The sequence below is a fragment of the Varanus komodoensis genome, unplaced genomic scaffold, assembly GCF_004798865.1.
Source record: "Varanus komodoensis strain SLA01 unplaced genomic scaffold, ASM479886v1 scaffold23, whole genome shotgun sequence".
NCBI lineage: Eukaryota > Metazoa > Chordata > Lepidosauria > Squamata > Varanidae > Varanus > Varanus komodoensis.
Window position 1 is genome coordinate 2,742,085 of NW_025335627.1, and position 19,729 is coordinate 2,761,813.

The window sequence follows — 19,729 nt, forward strand, 5'->3', positions numbered from 1 at the left end:
GCAGCCCTCGCGGTGCCCGCGCCGCTGAGGCCGCGCTCGGGGGGCGCGGGCGGGGGCGGCGCAGCCGGCGCCCCTCTCGGAGCCCGCGGCACGAGCCCGGCGGCCGGCTTCCCGCCGCGGGCGCACGCAGCTCACCTGAGCCGGCCGCGCCAGCTCCTCGGCGTCGGCCCCGGCCCCGCGGAGGCGCGCACTCGCCCGGCCGGGCTCTCCTCCCCGCCTCTTCCCGCCGCCGGAGTCCAGGTGCCGAGCCCTGCGCGCCGGGGCTCTGCCTCCCCTGCACGGCTACGGGCTGTGAGCTCTGCCTGTTTGGGAGCGTCCGAGAGGAAGCCCTTCGCAAGCTGCCTCCAGCCCAGGCCGCTCGCAGTTTGCATAGAACAGCCGCTGACGCGTCTCACTTTTTCGTTCTTTTCTCTTTCGGGTTTTTATTCACAACATTACTGTGTATCATTTCGTTTTTATAACTTAAGAAAAGAAGTAAACTACATTTGAATAAATTAATTCCACACAATAGGAGAAAAAAAAAGTCGTGCATTTCAAAAACAAAGAGTGGTTTAGGATGAACAACCAAATCAACAGAAGGCCAGGCCTTTTTAAAAAATGAGGTGGGGGAGGCAGATACACCTGAAGAATGTTTCCTTTACTCAGCCACACATACCCCTGGGAGTAGGAGGAGGAAGAGAGGGAGAGGGAAAGAAAACGAAGACGGAAGCAGCAGCAAAGAATGTCATCAGGTAGTTTTCTTTTCTCTCCCTCTCTCCCTCTCCCCGCTCCCTCCCTCAAAAGAAATTGTCAAAAAGCAACCCGAAAAAATGGAACAGCAGACTTGGGGGAGGCGATTGAAATGTGCTGCAGTTCTTGGTTCTTAGATGTACTTCTGGAATGTAAGACGTCAGGTCACTGCTCATTTGGTCCTGTCACAGTCAAAATGCTGCGGCTGAGATCCAGCGCTTTATATACAAAGTTTGGGCAGTCTAATAAATATGTAAATAGTCTCTTCCAGGCTGTTGGCATTCCCGCTCTGAAACATAAACCCTGACTGAGGGTTTACGAACACATTCTGGCTTTGCTCTGCTATGGAAGTTCGGCACCACTTTGAGAATGGCAGGGAGACAGAGATGGCACACAGACCCTGATTTGCTGGGGCAGGTGGCAGACCTTCCTTTTTGTTGATCCAAACTTTTGTGCAGGGTGCAGTGGCCAGAAAGCGGATTGTCTGCCACAATGCTCAGGGCCTGGCCTGTTCCAGTTGCTGATGTTGACTCCTGATGGCGAACCTGCTGACATGAACGGGGATGGGCACCACGATCTTGGGGTTGCGGGAGGGCTCCCCGGTCTTGGAGTTGGCGTTGCCTGCTTTCACTCGTTTCCATTTGGCTCGCCGGTTCTGGAACCAGATTTTGACCTGCACTTCGCTGAGTTTGAGGGCATGCGCGATCTGGGAGCGCTCGGTGAGAGAAAGGTATTTCTTGCAGTGGAACTCCTTCTCCAGCTCCAGCAGCTGCTCGCTGGTGAAGGCCGTTCGCCGCCGCCTGTTCTTCCCTGTTGAGGTGGTGCTGTTGGGGTTGGCCGAGCTCTGACTGCTCTCCTCCAGTCCATTGCTTGAGTCATCCTCTTTGTGAGCCGGTTGGCCCGGCAGATTGTCATCGGAGCTGTAGTCGAGGTCGCTGTCCATCGAGAAGCTTTCTTCTTTGCTTTTTGCCTCGTCTTCCGCTTTGGCGTCCTCTTTGCCCGGCAGTCCTCGAACGGCCCCTGAAGGAAAGCCAAAGAGAGCATCTTCTGTTACTTTTCACACCCACAGCAAAGCAGAGCTGGGATTTTGCCCCCGTACTTTCGGGGGCGGGGAGGCTTCCGATGGAGAGAATAGAATCGGAACTTGCATGCATGCACATAACGCTGGGGATGAGTGGAGAAGAGGTACCTGCTCTTGGTGTGGAGGAAACTTTTCCTAAGCAACTGGGGAAAAGGAGTGTTCGGCGGGTTTTGGAGCGTGTGTGCAAAGCCTTGGCCAAAGCCCTGTGCATCGCAAGGACTGCCAGCGTAAGGTTCCATGGCCAGAGCCCCTGTGCCAGGGCTTTGAAATGGGCTCCCTGCCACGGAAGCACATACAGCTGCAACCCGAGTCTCTACCAAGCCGAAATACTTTTTCCTGTTGTAGTGCGTTGTACTGCAGTGCGCTGCGTGTGTGTGCTGATGTGCTTTGTGCCCCGGCTCGCCAAATGGGCAGCAGGAGCCTCCTGTTTCCGCATGCGAAGCGGAAGGCGAGCAGGGCCTGGAGATCCTCCCGGATGCTACCGTGTTTCCCAGTGAAAGAAGAGACACTTCATCTTCCTAAGCGGGGCCTCAGGAGGGCAACACGCCCAGAAGGGGTGTCAGATCCATCCTCTTTGGAGAGGTTACTCTAAGTAATTCGTTGTGAACGACCCAAGCTTCTTCACAAGCACTTTCTAATTGCAAGCAGAGTCGATTAGGAGGGGTGCTGCCTCTTCCCTGCTCTTCCGCTTAACATCACCTCCCCCTGCTCCCTGCCCTCTCCCTCGCCCCCACCTCCATCCCCTGCCCAGCAACTCCACCAACTCCTGTGTGAACGGTCATTTACGCAAGACATGCCAAATTCTGACAACACTCTGGACCGAAATGTTTCCCTCGAGAAAAGAGCAACGTTCCTGCTTTCGGAACCGTTCCCAGTGGCATTCAGAATTTAATTACAACGAACACAGAAAAGAGAGCATAGGAGGCTTCAGCTGCCTAGTGTAGCTGCTGAAGTTTCAGTTTGGTGCTGTTGTAAAAAGCAGCCGCCGTCGGCACTGATGCGACCAGGCGTGTTCGAAGTGTCCCCTCTCTTTCCCGGGCATCTTTGTGAGCAGAATCCCCCCTCCTCTGTAACCCCGAAACCCACCAACTGCCCAGGAAACGGTCCTCCCCTGCGCCTTGCCTTCCTCAGCCAGACTAGCCTCGTGAGCAGAAGGGCAGCGGCCTGCTAACTTCACTCGAGAGGTGCTCTTTCAACTGATTTACTCACCGAGGGACGCCTGCACCGTCTCAGAGGCAGAGAAGGCCAGCAGCGAGCTCTCCTTGGCCAGGAATGCCTTGCCGTCTTCGGCCTCTGACTGGATGCTGTCCGCCTTGTCGAAGCTGCCCTGGAGAGGCTGCGGGGCAAACTTTCTGGCCGCCTCCTGGTGCTGCGCGGAGGCCGAGAAGGTCCCCGGTAGGGTGGCCATGAGGGTGGAGGTGAGCGCCATGCCCTGCGCCAGGCTAGAGCAGAAGCTGGTGGGCAGGCTGGGGATCTGGTGGTGGTGAGGGTGGGAGGGCGGCAGCGCCGGCTGGGGCAAGGCGGGCGGCGGCGGCGGCGGAGGTGGCGGCGGCGGCGGCAGCACCACCGGCCTGTAGGGCATGAACATGGGATAGCCCGTGTAGACGAAGTGGCCCGGGCTGGGCTGGGGCGGGCTGCCAATGAGCGAGTCTATGCTGAAGGCAGTGCTGCTTCCCAAAGGGCGCGGCATCATCATGAGCGACGGCTGGAAAGCTGCACTCATAGAGGCGCTGCTGGCCGCGGGCGCGCGCAAGACGAGAAGCTGGACGGGGCGGCGGGGCGGCTTCAGGGCCGGGCGCCGGCCGGGGGCGCAGAGGGGCAGCGGCGCGCGCGAGGGGCGGCCGGGGCTCGGCCGCGGGCGGTCAGCGCGGGCTCTCCCTGGCCGCGGCCGGGAGACATCGGGGCGGGCTGCCCGGCGCTCGGATCGTCTCCTCGAGAGGGCCTTCCCGCCGGCGCGCTGCTTCGTCGTCGCCCGCCCGCCCGGCCGCCCGCCGCACCGCCGCCGCGTCCCCTCCGAGAGGCGCTGCCCGGTCTGCCTCCCGTCCTCCCTCTTTCCCTCCCGGGTGCCGACCGTACCTTTGAATCGCGCTCTTCTTTCTCATTCACATTTTGCCATCCGTGGAACCTTCCCGGGCCCACGTGAGCGCCTTCCTGCCTCGCCATTGGCCGGCGAGCGCGGGGGAGCTGGAGGGGAGGGGCTGCCTGGCGGAGTGCGCCGAAGACGCCGCCGCCGCCGCCGCCGCCGCAGCAGCAGCAGCGCGCGCCCCGCCCCGCCCCCCTCCCCGCCCCTCCCCCTCCGCCCCGGGCGCGTCACGCGGCGCGGCCTCTTCGGCGAACTTGGCGCAAAGCGCTCCGCGCGGCGGGGCGCACGCACGGGGCTCCGTGGCCCACCCGGCGGCGCTCCCGGGCGCCCGTTGGACCCGGCCCCGCGGCGCTGCCCAGGAGCCCCTCGAGACGCGGGCGCTGCAGCAGCCCGCCCCGTGCCAAGCCGCTCGGGGCGCCATAGACGCCCCGGCGGCCCTGCGCTCCCTCCCGCGCGCGCACGGAGGGGAGGCGCCGTGCCCGGGACCTGTCCCTGCGCTGCCCGCCGTCTCCCCGCCGCCGGCCGGGCGCAGGCCAAGCGTCATCTCGGGCAGGCGGCCTCTCCTCTGGGAGGGGGGAGCAGGTGGGCGCGCGGAGGTGGCCCGCCGCGCAGCACCTCGCTGGACACCCTCAGGCCGCCCCGTCAGGCTCGTCCTGCTGCGCGCGTTTTTCTTTCTTTGGGGCGATCGTAGCCCCGGTGGCGGTGGCGATAGCTAGGCGAGGGACATCTTCGCGCGAATGGCAGGGGTGGCTGTGGGAGCCACGGGAAGCAGCCGAGGTGCATCCCACTGGGCAAGCCCTGAACGGGCTCTCCGCCAGTGTCACGCTGCGGCTGGCTCAGTCGTCGAAAGTGCCCCGTGGGGGTGCGACAGCGCCGTCCGTTGCCCTTCCTCGCTCCGGGAGCACCTCCTGCACCCGGGCCCCTTTCCAGGTCCTCTCTGCCGCAGACCCGCTCGGGTCCCGTCGCAGCAGCCAACTTTCACCGCCTGTTCCCACGGAAAGTCGGGCCTGCCGTTCTAGCAGGCGCATCGGCCGGGCTCGGGGGCGCGGAACTTGCCGAAGCAGTTCGACCCACAAACAGCCATTCCCACATAAAGGAAGCACTGCTTGATCTTTGCCCAGCTGCCTCCTGTTCCTCCGATTTGGTTACGAAGAGAAAAGCCCGGCGGCCCCTTTACGAACTGCGAACCGACGTCGAGAAACGGCCTTTCGGAGACAAAAAGTTTGAGGGTCGTGTGCGGGCACTGTGGCTTCTAGCTGCGGCTTCCCTCTCGTGGGGAGAAAGGCACGCGAGCAGGGATCCGTCGAACCCGATCCTGCTATTCCGCTCCAGATTTAACGACCGCAGCTGGATAGAATCTCTTTTGGAGGCCGCTAACAAGATAATGATCAGAGTGAAATGGGGCCGTTTCACGGGTAATGGGAATTTCTTTACATGCGTAGTTAATTGGAAAATAAAGACCGATCGATATTTATGAACGCATCGATCCAGCCCTTTGTAGGTCCAGCCCATCTCCCCCACCCGCGCCTCGGCACCAGCGTCATCCCCGCCCCGCAACAACGTCGCCCGCCCCATCCCACCGCGCCGCACCGCGCGGGTGCCGAGGCTCATCCTCAACGGCAGCCCGCAGCCGCTCTCAGGAGCCCGGGCCGCGGAAGCGGCGAGCGGAGAGCAGGTGCTCGGCCCAGAGGGCCCGTCTGCGCGGGGCGGGAGGGGGCTCTCCGCAGGCCCCTTTCCGCTCCACCTCCCGGCTCCGCAGTGGGGCCACCCTCATCCCCAGCGAAGTCAAGCGCTGCTCAGACGACGGGCAATTCCTCGGGGCGAGGATGACGAGGCGCTCGGAGGCCACGCACCTCCCGCTGGCCTCCCGCTTGTGCCTCCCGGTTGCCGGTCCTCCCGAGGAGGGGGTCGCGTGAGCTGCGTCTCTCGCTTGCCATTCCGGGGCGAGCCGCAGAGCGCTGGTCTGATGCAGCTGCTGGAGACCCCATCCGCTCGCCCTCCCCAGGAGGGCCGGGGCACGGCTTTTGTCATCGGAGGTTTAACTGCTCAGAAAACGAGGGGACCGGCGAGCTTGCCGTAAAAGGGCGATCCCAGCAGTGGTTTGTCATGATTAACCAAAATCGATCCCAGACACCTTAAAAACTATCCGCAGTGCGTTTAACGTTGGGGAACTGCAGCTAATAAAAACCCTCTCCCATTTCTCCGCGCACTCCCAGGAGAGATTTATGACCCGGGCTGGAGTGGGGCGGGGGGAGCGCAGGGGGGGAGGGAGGACGGACGGACGGACGGACCCGGCCTGTCCGTCTGTCTTGGGAAGCACCGGCGGGGAACCGGCGTCTACTTGCCGGTCCATTCGGACTGCTCGTCACGCTTTCCCGTGCAAGTTGGAGCCGGGGACGGGAAGCCGATTGGGAAGGGCTAACTTTTCCCGGCTCGGTCCCGAAGCCCCGGAGGCCACGGCCCGGAAGGTCCCTCTCGGCGCCAGGCAGGTGCAGCGGGCCGCTGACCGCGCCGCCGGGGAAGGGAGCGCGAGCGAGCGAGCGAGCGAGCGGGCTCCGGGCTGCCTGCGGCTTCCCCTCGGCTCGGCTCGGCTCGGCTCCAGCTGCGCGGACTCGGGCGGTTCCCGGGACCCCCCCCCCCGCTCCTTGGTGCCCTTTCCTGCGAGGCAGCTCCGCGCCTGTCCGGGGAGAGAAGGGGGGGGGGGCGGGAAGGAGGGCCTAGCTTCTCGGGTATTATTAATTAGCATTAATTGTCAGGCTGCTTAGAGTGGACGGATCGTTCCATCATTCAGGCAGCTCTTGGCTGCCGCCTCAGTGGTCTCGGCGCGGCTTTCTTTTGAGGACCCGGGCGAGGAAAGCTTTTCCCCGTCCAAGTTTCTCTGAAAGTGCCCAGGGTGAGTTTCACAAAGGGGTTCTTGTATAAAGCCCCCTCTCCAACCCATCAGATACACCAATTTGCGTGGAGTAAAAGGCGATGAAGCCATATCTTTTCTCTTTTTCCTCTCTCTTTTAAAGGCAAACTATTTTATTCACGCTTTAAAGGGAGGAGGGAGAGAGAGAGAAAGAAAATTCTGAAATTCCTCCAAATAGACTCTATGTGGGGAGCGTTAAGTGAAGTCAGCCCCCCCCCCCCGGCTTTGAAACGGCTTCTGCAATTATGTCAAAGAGTCATTCACCAACACGGCAGAATTTAAAGGGATCTAGCCTGCTCCCTTTTCACGGGCAGGCCTCTCATGTTTGGCTTTTCAAAGCCCTTCCAACACGATGTCTTTCTTGAGGACAAAAGGCAGGACAGGGGAAAAAAAACCTGGGGGGGGGGACTTGTAAATTGAACGTCAAGGGAACTTTTAAACAATTTAGAGCCCATAAATAATGATAAAGGGACCTGGCAAAAAGGCAAACCCATTCAATTAATAGAGATTCCCAAGCAAAGATCAAGTGGTTTATTAAAGAGTAATAAGAGAAATAAAAACGAGGGATTGATTTGCATTCTTGCAACTTGGAACCCTGTCTATATCTGTCTACACGCACACACCGCACACAAATAGATGCGAGCCTGTCGTGCCGGGAAAAGCTGTTTCTTTCTGTCCTGTTTGCGTTTAGGAATTTGTCACTTTGCACCCAATTAGATCCGTTTAAATCGCTGTCTTTAAACTTTCTGAGTTACAAATTGACTTTTAAACCTTCAGAATTACGTAGAGATTTTAGCACCGTCCTCCTCCTTTCCTCTTTAAGAAAGTTTTAAACCTCCATCTCTTTTCTTTCGTAATCTTCCTGCTTGATTTATTTATTGTGTGATTTTTTTTGTTTTTGTTTTTACTCATTTGAGATTCAGATTATTCAGGGGCTTTGATTCTTACTCCTTGACAAGACCCCCCCCCCCCCGCTTTAAATTTGAGCCGGGATTTCTTCTTTGGCATTTCGCTAATGGTTGGGGTGGAGTTGTCAGATAGCAGATTAGGGAGTGACCATTTCGAGCAATGGATCACTCTGCCTGGCTTGTCCCCTCCCCCTCTAGTTCTTTCCCCTTTTATTTTCTTTTCAAACGTGACTGACACATAACGATGATAATTTATAAAGCATCTCAAAGATGCAGGCGCTGTGCAAATAATGAAAAGATCTCTCCAATATGCACAACAGGAAAGGGTGCATAGTCGGATGAATGGTTTGCAGCAAAATGTAAAGGGGAGCGTTCGAGATCTGGGTCTGAATGGAAACCTCCCGCCCTCCCAAAAAGCCCGTAGGACCCCCGCTACCTGCCCTACGAGCTACAACCGACTGAAACTTTTTGGCCTGTGGGAGTGAGCAAGGCAGCGGGGGGCTGGGGTGACTTCAGACGCGAACCAGATGGGTTTGGCCCGGGAAGCCTCTTTCCTCTCTCGGGACAGCGCTGTGGAAGAAATGGAAAGATGGTGGAGCAGAAGAAGCGGGGACAGAGTGTATAAAATGGGGGTCCTCTTGAGGGTAAAACTGCCTGTTCGTTCAAAGAGGGCGCAAGGCGGTTCCAAGCACAGAGGCAAGAAAGGCAGAAAGTCCAGGGCATCTGAATGTCTCGAAGAAGTAACGGCTGCATTCACTTTTCAGGCCGTGCCGGAGACCCACGGACTGATTGGCTGGATTTGTACCCGTCTTTCCAACAGGAAAACGGAGGCTAAAACAGCTAACAGTCCTAAGCTTGGATTTTTTGACGATCTCATAAAAATTTCGTTACAACAGTAATAAAACAAAATACATTTAGAACACAGTTAACGAACCCGACGTAGCAGTGTAAAGCAGCACCCGCTTCTGCGCCAAAGGCCTGCCTGAATAAAACGGCTTTGCCTGTCGCGGAAGGCCAGCGCAGAAGAGGCCGACCCAGCGTCCCCCCCCCATCGCCGGCAGTCCCGGGAGCAGCCACCGCGGAGGCCCCTCACGCCCGCGGGGAGGGGCCCGAGAAGGGAGTCAAAAGGCGGCTTCCGCCGCGGACGAGCGATAATGCCCGAGAAATTGGGTGGCGGTGTAGCAGAAGTAGTGCTTAAACCAGACTGAGGAACCTGGAGCACAAGCGAGTAACACGGCGAGGGTGGAAAAGCAATCTGGAAACGGGGAAGCGCATCCGGGCCGGCGCCGGGCCTCCGCCAGCGCGCGGCTCTGGGCTTGCTCGGCGCAGAGCGCGCCTTCGCGCCCTTGCGAGAGCCACGCTCCGCTCGCTCCGGGGAGCAAGAGCCGCCGAGTTCCCGCGCGGAGGAGGCGCCGCGAAGCGAGCGGGCGCGGGGGAGGCCAGGCTAGCGGCCGGCCGGCCGGAGGCAGCTGGGCGAGCGCGGTCCCCGCGGAGGGGCGAGCGGCCCTTCCGGCGCTGCGGGCTCGGCGTGCTCCCATTCCCAGTCTCGCACGAGCAGGGCAAAGGCGCGGGTTTCGCGCGCACGGCAAGCGCACCGCGTCCCTGGCCTTAAAGCGGTAGCCGCGCTTTTCGCCCCCGCTCGGCTCGTCGTTCGACGGATGAGTTTCTCTTCCTGGTACTTGCAAACTTCACTCTGAAGGCGAGATTCGACGGGGGGAGAATGGACGAGCGCGAATTACCTATTCGAATCACAAGGCAGCGGCTTGGATAGAATCGGAGCGAGCCGTTCTCGGGGCCGGCCAGGGCAGCGGTTTGGCATTTGGTTATGGGGGCGCAGAGCGACAGGACGGTAAGACCGAAGAGAGCCGTGCAGCTCCCGCCACTTTCACGGCCTCGAGGCGGACTCCTGCGAAGATCCGGCCAGGCCTGCTCCCGCTCTCGCCACGCGCTAGAAAGGGCGGCCGTGGCCCTGCAGCGAAGCTCGCGCGTGGACAGGCCCTCCGTCCCGCTCACGGAACACGAGGACTCGGCGCCCGCCCGGCTGACGGGGGCGGGCCAGGGGGGCCTCCTCTGCTGGGGCCTCCTCGCTTGGCCGCGAGGGCCACTCGCTGGCCTTCTGGGTCCCGGGCGGCCTCGCACGCCCGTCAGCAGGCAGCAGAGCGATTCCCGACGTTCTCCAAGGCGCGCCGTGCCCGCCCGTGGCCTGCTGGGCGTGCTCCGCGGGGCCCTGGATTTCCGCCCCGAGGGCGCCCCGGCGCTTGATTGGATGTCTTTCAGCAGAGGCTGGCAGGCTGGTGCCGTGGGAGGGCGGCTGCTGTGCCCGCCCGAGATGGCTCCCAGGGGGAGCCTCCCCGCTCTTCCCCGCGCTGGCGTGCGTGCCCACCCGCTGGGGCGATATGGGGCGGCGTGCAGGTGGCGTGCCCGGCAGCGCGGCCCGAACAGCTTGCGGCTGCGCTCGGCCCGCGAGCTGCCTCGCCTGAGGTGCGCTCTGGGGCTCCGCGGGCGTGCATGGGACGGAGGGCGGAGTCGCTCCCGGGAGGTGGCCTTTGCTGCGGGCGGCCACGTAGCCTCGCCCCTGACTACGCAGGCTCCCGTGCGCGTGACGGCTCGGTGCTCCGCCGTTCGCTCTTCTCTTGCCGCAGCGCTTTGGATCTGTGTGGGGCATTTTGACCTAGGCCTAGAGCTGATCCCCTCAAGTGCTTTCCTCCAAGGGACTTCATGACTCCAAGTATTGAGAAACCTGTGGCAAATATCTGATGACATCGACTCTTTCTTCACCTTCACCTAAGAAAATTGCAGACCTCAAAGTCCTAATAAACTGTGTCCGTTTCCTCCCAATGTTGGGAGAACTTTGGAATATTGGTCACTGTGATAGTGCACTAAGATGGTCGCCAACCTAAAGAGTAATTGCCTTGTCTTTCCTGCTATGTAACTTCTTTGGAGCATTTAGCTGAAGTATTGCAAAAGGATAAGTTGCTAAAGCAGCCGGTCAGGGAATGAAGACCGTTGAGAATGTATGGCAAGGCAACCAGAAGCTCATGAGCTCGCCAAATCTTTTACCTAAAAACTGATCACACACATTCAGGCTTTTCCACGTGAATATGATGGTTAGAAACTTGCTTTAAAAATCGACGTTGGCTTGCTTCAAAGTTCTACATTCCTGGTTACATTCCTGACCCAAGGGCATCCACCAGTTTTCAGTTTTCTAGGTCATTTAGATCAGACCCCCCCCCCCCACCCGGGCTTATTTCTGTATAGGCAAAACAAATAACAAGTGTGCAAATTACTGACAGTGATGCTGGGCTGAAGCTTGGATTTATTTATTTTTTTAAGATGACTGTATTTTGCAGCAAAAACAACAGAGGAGTTGTTTATAAAGAGGAGTTGTTTATAAATATAAAGAGATTTATTGTCACATTCACAGATTATGGTCCACTCTAACAACTGCCTAAAGTCATCATCTAACTAGGGAGGCAAATATGTTCTTATCCACTATTGATTGCATATTATGGCCTTTTCGCCCCGCTGTTTACACTTTTATCTATATCTGTCTGTGATAGATAAATATCTGCCCATGCAGGTCAACACTGCATGCATCTGATGGTGAAGGCGGTGGCCCACAGAAGTTCCTGTCACAATAAGGGTGCAATCTTATGCATGCTTGGAGAGAAATAAGTCCTGCAACTTATCCCTCAGCCATAAAGTGGTGGGACAAGATGCTCTGTCGCTGTCCTAGCAGGAGACAGTATGCAGACGGGGATTCAGACGGGAGACAGAGAAGAGGGCATATCACCTTAAAGGTATTTGATTAGAAGAAAAGCAAGTTAGTGTCTTGATTCATCTGCTAGTGAAAGTTGAGGACATACCTTTAAATCAAAATAATATACCTTTGGGCAAAATAATTTCTTCATCAGCTGTATCGCTGTCCTATGAAATGCATCTTTTCTGCAAAGTCCTGGTGTAGTGAAACCTCTCTGCCATAAGAGGAAGAAACAGTCCAAGAACACCGGGTTCTAAGAGTCTTTCTTCCCTTCTCTTTGAATACAGAAAGCTGGAAGTGGGCAACAGGGAATTGAGAGTGCCAGTCACTGAAAAGGATGGCTGTGCAAATGAAGCCTTGAATAGTCTCTTCATTTACACCGTGTTCTGTGGCATTAGCTTGTAAGGGATGCTGTCCTTTGATCTACAGCCCCTTTGAATTGTTAGTATTAAGGGTAGTGCTTTAGACTGGATTGTGCAAGGTGCTACAGTCTGGTTGGGAGCTGGGTTGGACTGATAGGATGGTTAAGGATATTTACAAGACAGCTGGTCCAAATGCTTTTTGATGGAAACTTTGCAGGGGAATTCCCAAACCCCTTTGCCTTGTGATGCTGATGTGGATGAACTGTCTCCCCTGCAACATTTGGTATGAGATGTGTCTGGTGTGCTGTCACACCATTTCGGGATCTTGGTGCATATTCAATATACATCTATAGTTGCAAAATAAAATAAAACAATAAAAAGAACTTAGTCACATTGGTCTTGAAAAGAGGCAACCTCTAAAAATAGACTGCCATGAAAAGGAAGTTTTGGGACCAGGGTGTGACTTTTCTCTTTCCCAGGGATTTGGTTGGCATAGGATGGGCACCAAATTGTTAGTGATTGTTGCTGATATTCTAATTGTTGTATGGAGTAATTGTATATTAAGTGTTGTAGCTGTTTTAAATCTTGTATGTTTTAATTCTACTGTAAGTCATGTTGAGTCTGTTTTGTGAAAGATAAATAATATGATTTAATAATAGTAATAATAATGAAGATGAGGGTGATGTGGCAAGGACTCAAACAGATCCCAAATCTTAGCTATTTAAATCCACAATAGCAGAATCTAGGGACATAATAAAGTAGCAGCAGCACACAGGAGCAGGACTATGCCATCTGCTTGCCTGATTCCCTCTTTATTCTCTCTTTATAACGTTGTAAGCCGCCCCGAGGCTTCAGCAAATGGGGCGGCATAAAAATGTTTTAATAAATAAATAATAAATAAAATATTCTTGCTCACCAGACGGCTAGAGCATCATGCCTGGTAAGTGTCCTTCCCTTCCTTTCCCTGACCTCCAGCTTCGAGGGCAGACAATGCATTTTCTTGGTTGGCACTCAGTGTGGTTGCTTCAAGCTCGGCCATAAAGTTCCAGCCACCACCAGAAACAAGGAGTTCTGGGAGCTTGTTCATTTGGCACGAGAACAGTGTGGGCAGCCTTCTGCCTTTCTGCTAACCCGCAGTGGGCAGGAAGCTTGAGGACTGAGGGCGGGAGTGGGGTGGGTGATAAATTACAACCATGGCTTTCACCTAATTGTTCCACTGGCTCCTGCTGGATCAAGAGTGGGCATGCGCCTTTACGTACAGTAATGCAATGGCATTTGCAACCAGAGTGTTGTGTAATGTGTGTGTTTGGGCTAACACATGAGTTGTATTTGATCATCCCCTCATGTATTCTATACTGTTCATGAATACCATATAATTCATGGTATTATTCATGAATTTGATAGCTGCTAATTGACTTTAACTCTTGTGCTCAGTGTTTGTTCATGGGACTGTTGTACTATTTTTATTATTAAATAGTTTCTCATATTGTTGAGTTTTGATATTCTGTTATGGTGTGTTTATGTATGATGACATGATCTGCATTGGCCTTCCTTTTGACTGAAAAGAAAGTCCTGTAAAATAAACAATTGATGAAAAGCCCAATGTAAGGTATACCACAGATGAGGAAAGGCAGTGTGATTGATGAGCAAAGTTTAGAAGAATTTGGAAGAGAAGGTTTCTTAAGAAAATGGAAGTCTTGCCCAAATGAGGACGAACACAAAGGAGCCAAAATGCTATCAAAACAAATGAAAGTTGGAGAAAGAGTTTGAGGAAAGTATATTACTAACATTAGGCTCAAGACTAAAAGTGTCTTTTAATTCATCAGAAACAAATCAACCAGACAAGTGAGTGAAAAAAGGATCAATAACGGTGCAGCTGAATGCATTATTTCCCTCTGTCTTCATTGTAGAAGATATGGGAAACATTTTTTAAAAGAGAGAGTCTGAAGAACTGAGTGACAGGATGGCATTTTAGGACTTATTATTGAATTAAAAACTATCATTGGATCCAGCTGATTTCCTCTGGAGTTTTCTTAAGAACTCAGATATGAAATTGCTGATCTGGTAACAAAATATTTGACTTTTTCATAAAACTGGCCTCCACATCAGCCAATATAACAACAGTCTGAAAGGTTATCCTGGAAATTGCAGGTCAGTTAGCTTAACATCTACTCCAGGTAAATTGTGGAAAGCGTTAATTATAATGTATATTGGATGATGCTGAAGAAGATTCAGCATGACTTTTGCAAAGGGGAATCTAGCTTCACTAACTTTTTCAGCTTTCTTTGAGATTATCACCTAACAGATGCATAGGAGAAATTTGTTTAGAAAACATTTGCTTAGAGTTTCAAAAAGAATTTGAAAAGCACTAAAAAGTGCTGATTAAACTTAGCTGTCATGGAACAAAAAGAGGGTGGATCCTCTCAGAACTGATCTCGTTAAAGAACAAAAGGTAGAGAGCAGAAATAGATGGGCAGTTCTTTTAGGAGAGATAAGTAAGAACAGGGTTCCTCCAAGGATCTGTGTTGGAACTTGTGCATAAGTGATCCGTGTGAGCAATGAGGTGAGGTTAGTGAATGCCATCCAGTTATTCATGATGTTGTGAGCCTTGAAGAGCACCCAAAAGATCTCCTCAAATACTTGCTCAGGGAGTCTGCATGGATATATTGTGTGGTCCTAGTCCATTGAGTCATATGAAGGGAGATTTTGTGAATCACCCACCTAGGAGTGGTCAGTATGCAGGGCAACCTTCTTGATAGAGTGGCCAGGAACATTTGCTCTGGGAACAAATGGAAAGGGGTCTGGACTGCAGAGGTCTGAGAACAGGAAGGGGCTTGTCAGTTGCACCCAATGATGCATACAGAGCCCCCTTCCTTTCTCATTTGGCACCAGCTGCCCAGCATCTCAGAAGAAGCCTCAGGTGGCCTGGCAGATGGTTCTTCCATAACAGCAGGGCTGCTGCACTGGACTAGCTGTGGTGGCAGCCAGAAACAGGGCACTGAACCCTTCCTGGGGCTCCATTGCAAGGTGAGCTTCCGCTGAAAGAGATGTGTCTATCTGAGCCTAGCTGCATGTCATGCGCGTCAGTCATGAGTAATCTGCATCTTGCCTTCCCTCATTTGTCCTTGTGGCAGTTGCAAGGAATTGTGTGATGTGTACATGACATGCCATTCAGAAGGCAAAAAGAGAAAGAGCTTTGTCAGTGCTTGTGCACTGTGATGACAATTTTGGGAGGATACCAGGAGTAATTAATCAGTTAATACCGTGGGCTGTGTGAAACTGTCCGCTCTCAATTCCCCACCCTGATGTGGTCAGAGAAACTGGGAGGCAATTTCATCAAACTCTGCCAAGTGGAGAAGAAATGCTGCAGGAGGTTCCTCACAGGTGGGGAGTGACAGGGGATGTAGCACATTTTTCTGTCTTAGGGGTTTGGGTTTTTGCACGGCCACAGTATGGACTGTGTTAGCAGCCTAGCCCCATGTTGCACCCCCATAGTGCATATGTGGAGCTGGTGCTATGCCAAAATAGGTCCCCCATGTTTTCTTTCATCCTTCCTTCTTTCCTTAAAGAGGCGTCTATCTTTTTGCTTCATTCTTAGGGTGCATTATAGCTCACACTGAATTTGTTCTGGTGGTGTGTTGGGGCTTACTGTCTCTGTGAGGTACTGTGGCATTTTTCTTCATTCCGTTATGCATCTCTCCACTGCTTGCAGCATCCCAGGCCGCCTTTCCTTCCCTATAGGAACAAGCCCCGTGGGAGGTACTTGAAGTGCAGGAAGACAAGGGGGCTACAAGTTGCTGGAGAGATGATGGTGCGGCAAAGGCTGGACACTTACACTCACTCCCTGGCTATCTCATAAATCAGGTCAAAGCAACCTCAACCCACAGTAATTTCTCTAGATTTTTTCTCCCTGGATGTAATTTTAAAAAGCTATTTCTTTTCTATCAAATTGGATGAGAATGGCTGAAAAATCTATCCAGCTTCAAAGATGGGCAGCCATATTCAAAGTTGGGGCATGTCGTGGACCTGAAATATTGTTACGATGTTCTCTCTCTCTCAATCTCCCTTCCTCCCCAGACAGAACTCTCACACATTGAGTTCAAGTTCCTTTTGGGCTTCTGCAGTGAAATGAACTGATGCTTTTAAAATGAACTGGACTGATGCATTCAACCCTTTCCACTGATACCACCTGCAAACTGATGACTCAGCCGTGCATGTCTAGAGGTCAGCTGATCTTTGTTCCATGCTGCATCCATCCTCACTTGCATTCCATTCCATTCCATTCCATTCCATTCCATTCCATTCCATTCCATTCCATCACAAAAATCTGGAACATGCAAAGGTAATTTCCCCATTTTACCTGTAGCAGGAAAAAGCAAATAGGATATGTGGCTGGGGCTGCTAATTGATTCGGTGTCTGTCCATTCCGTGCTTTGCATGATTAAAGTTAGATGTTATAGGATGAAGATATGCACGCTTACAGTATAACTTCTATATATCTCATTGTGCAACCAGAAAAAGTGTAATAAAATGTAATTTCTACTTAATTGTATAAGGAATTGATATGAAATGGGATTATGCATAGCTAAAGGGCAAAACAAAGGACAATGAATTTTTAATGGTTCTTAACAAAAGGGCCATTCCAAACAATGGATCTGTTATTGACATCTGTGCTGAGTCCACTAAGAGACACTTGAATTATTCTTGTTTGTCAACATATTTTGCAGTGGAGGAAATGGTGCTTGGATGCTTACTGTGTTAGTGAGATGAACAGAAGCAATGCCTTTCTTCATAAAAGGCCCTGACAGTTAACCAGAGCAGTCATTTACTGACAGTGGTAAAAGTGAATTTAGTGTTATGCCAATACCAGTGGCAAAATTCACCAAGTCAATTGATTTCACAGCACAATAGTGACACTCCACATCAGTTATTGTAAATGATGGATTGGCCACTTTCTGGATGTTGCATAGCGATAGAAGCCCCCCCACACCCCCGAATGGGACTTTTTCTGTACAGGGACGACCTGGCCATTTCTTGACAGGAAACTGGGATCTGTGCCCTGCTATTATATTCATGGCATCATTTTTATTAGTAACTTTTTAAACTTACATATACCCCGATTTAATGAAGAAAGAGAGATGAATGAATTAGATGGATTTTAATAATACAGGTAGTTTACTGACTTCTTTTGATGATCTGGATCATTATAGCAGCATGGCAGAGAAACCCACACTTTTCTGAACCAAAAACGAACAACTTCCCCCAGATACATTCCAAAGCACTGTTCAACCCATCTGAGTCAATGATACTCAGTGCAAGAGAATGGAAGGAGAATGTCGTATGTTTTCCTATGTGTGACTATAAAGCCTTCTGAGCCTCTTTCAGCACTGGAAGAGAGTGGGAATGGAGGGAGGGAAGGAGGCTTATATCCCCCTCAGAACTCACGCTTCTCAGAGTGTATTTTGTTGTTGCTCTGTCTGAGGGCTTTTAACCTGCCAGGTCACCTAGGCTTTGGCTTCCTGATTCTTTGTGGTATTAAGGTCAGCTCCTTTCATGTATCCCCCTTGTCCCACCAGGACTTTTCTTTCTCTGCCTTTCTCTATGTTCTATTGGCGACATGCAGGTATGTGAGGGGGTGTCACACAGAGGTGGGTGGAGACCTGTTCTCCCCTGCAGAGGAAGGCAGGATGGGCTCCAATGGAGCAAAGCTCAGGAGCCAAGATTCAGTTTGGATGTCAGGAAGTAGTTCCTGACAGTTAGGACCCCGAGGGTATGGAATGGGCTTCCATGGGAGGTGGTTGAGACCCCATCGGTGAAGGTGTTCAAGGATAGGCTAGACATATGCATAGTAGGCATGTCATGAGCGGAGCCAGCTGGAGCCAGGGGTCAGACTAGATGGCCCGGGAGGCCCCTTCTGATTCGCTCTGTTTCTATGTACTATGATATAGCAAAATTGCATGAACACAGGGTTTCATGCCTCCCGTCAAGGAAATACTAGGCTTGCCTAGAAGAGAGGGAGCGGGAATGGGAGCAGGTGAGGGAGAGCCCTGGTGATGGCAAAGTCAATGCAGCTATAAACTACCTTGAGTGAGGAATCAAAAGCACACAATAAATGTCTTGTGTGGAAAGGCTTTGCAAGCAAGTGTTAGGGCACATGACAGATACAGGAGAACATGAAGCTGCTATCTATTGAGTCAGACTGAGGTCTACCTATCCCCAAATTGTCCACCAGTCTGGTTGGCAGTAGCAATTCCAGCTTCTAAAGCAAGAAGGGTCTCCTTTAACTGGACATGCAATGATTGAACTTCATACCTTATAGTCTGTAACAGAGTTCTGGTCCTTCCTATATGGCTGAGCAGTCCTCCTTAGAACTACATTTTAAAATGGCAGTTCTGTGCTTCAGATATGCCCCCTTCTTATTGCTTTGCTCAATTGTGTGCAGGAAGAACTCATTAGATTCCTCTTCCAGTAAATGAATGATTAGAATCCTTTATAGTTTAGGCAGCAATTTGATATACCCACCATCTAATTAGAAACAATGCCTGCTTTGTAGCTTTCTGTGAGAATGTTTATTTGATCTGGAAAATAAACTCTATGTTTGCATATCTGCCCATTTTAATAAGATAGCTGTTACTAGAGAAGCAAGGCATTTGTGACACCCAAGTATGGTGGCGTTTTGAAGAAAAGACCAAAGTCATCACGAGCCAGAGTTTTGCATTGTCTGGTTTAAATAAGTTGTGCCCAATTCAGATCTGCCTGGTTCATGGTGAGATATAAAAGCTACTGCAGAGGCTCAGACTGAGCTGAAGCCAGGGGAGGCATGCTGGGCACCTGGTCATCACAGAGAAGGGCATGGGCAGCAAGGGGAGATTGGTGCTCTTAGTGCTTAGCAGGAGGATGGTAAAGATCCCTAGCACTGTGACAAGGAAGCCACACCACTGGGGCATCTGTGCTCACTCTGAGCCCAGCCTGAGACTGGCGCCCATTTCAGCTGCCTTGGCAGGTGCGCTTTGTGAGCACTGACAGACTGACTGGGACATGCACTGCTCCTGTGCCGCTTCTTGCGTTAGGGAGTCAGGATTTCTGAATCAGGAACGTCTGGCAGGCAGGCAGGCAGGCAGGCACAGACTTGGGGGATTCCCATTCTACCATTTAAGTATTTACAGCCCTAAAGCTGCTGAAGCTGGCAAATTTGTTAGATACCGAAGTGTATATAAGATTGTAATTTAGGCAGGCTTAACTGGAGCAAGTCTCATTGAACATTGTGAGCATTACTGCATTATAGGCAAGCAAACATGAATAGGGCTGTGCTCTATTTATAATATACATATAGTGCACTGGCATGGAAAGAAGAAATGTAGCAGATTGTTTTTACTGTCGCCAGTTTCAGGCTGCCAACTTTTTATCTCGTTAGCAGGCACCTCTGTCATTAACAGCTAAGTGGCAGAAGCAAATCCACAGATGAAGCTTTCTCCAGCACTGAGACACAATGATGGAGAAAAATGTCACTGGCTGAATTTTCTCCTATTGTGTTCTTTTTTGTATGGTACAGGGTTGCACAAGATCAATAGTTAGCACAAGCTTATATCGGCTTCAGCCTGCCATCCTTTCCAGAGAAGGCATACCTATACGAGTCTGCTGCAGCATAAAAAAACAACAAAGGTCTGGTGGTACCTTAAATATGACAAACTTGTTCTGGCTTATGCTTTTGTGGACACTTCCATAAGATTAACCCTTCATGAATCTGGTAAAAGGGGCAGGATTTAGGAATGCTTAGGCCAGACTATATTTGTTAGCCTTTAAGGTGCCACAAGAGTTGTTCTACCGTCATCCTTTGTACTCAGCAAGGTTATTGAGGTCTGGCTTTTAAAGACTCTGCTCAGGTTTTTAGGTAA

General features: G+C 52.4%; 1 protein-coding gene across 2 annotated transcripts; it reads right to left on the reverse strand.

The window, feature by feature from the left end:
- Positions 1 to 773: 773 nt before the first annotated feature.
- GBX2 (gastrulation brain homeobox 2) lies at positions 774 to 3,533 on the reverse strand. 2 transcript variants are annotated; one of them, XM_044432015.1, is made up of 3 exons: positions 3,020 to 3,533; positions 2,545 to 2,573; positions 774 to 1,720 (listed from the first exon to the last, which is right to left on the reverse strand). In XM_044432015.1, exons 1-3 carry the CDS (start codon positions 3,531 to 3,533, stop codon positions 1,226 to 1,228), a joined length of 1,038 nt encoding a protein of 345 aa, XP_044287950.1. In that variant the 3' UTR covers positions 774 to 1,225. The 2 variants fall into 2 exon arrangements, with proteins under 2 accessions (XP_044287950.1, XP_044287949.1); XM_044432014.1 differs by lacking the exon at positions 2,545 to 2,573 and having other exon boundaries at positions 774 to 1,749.
- Between the last annotated feature and the right edge of the window lie 16,196 nt (positions 3,534 to 19,729).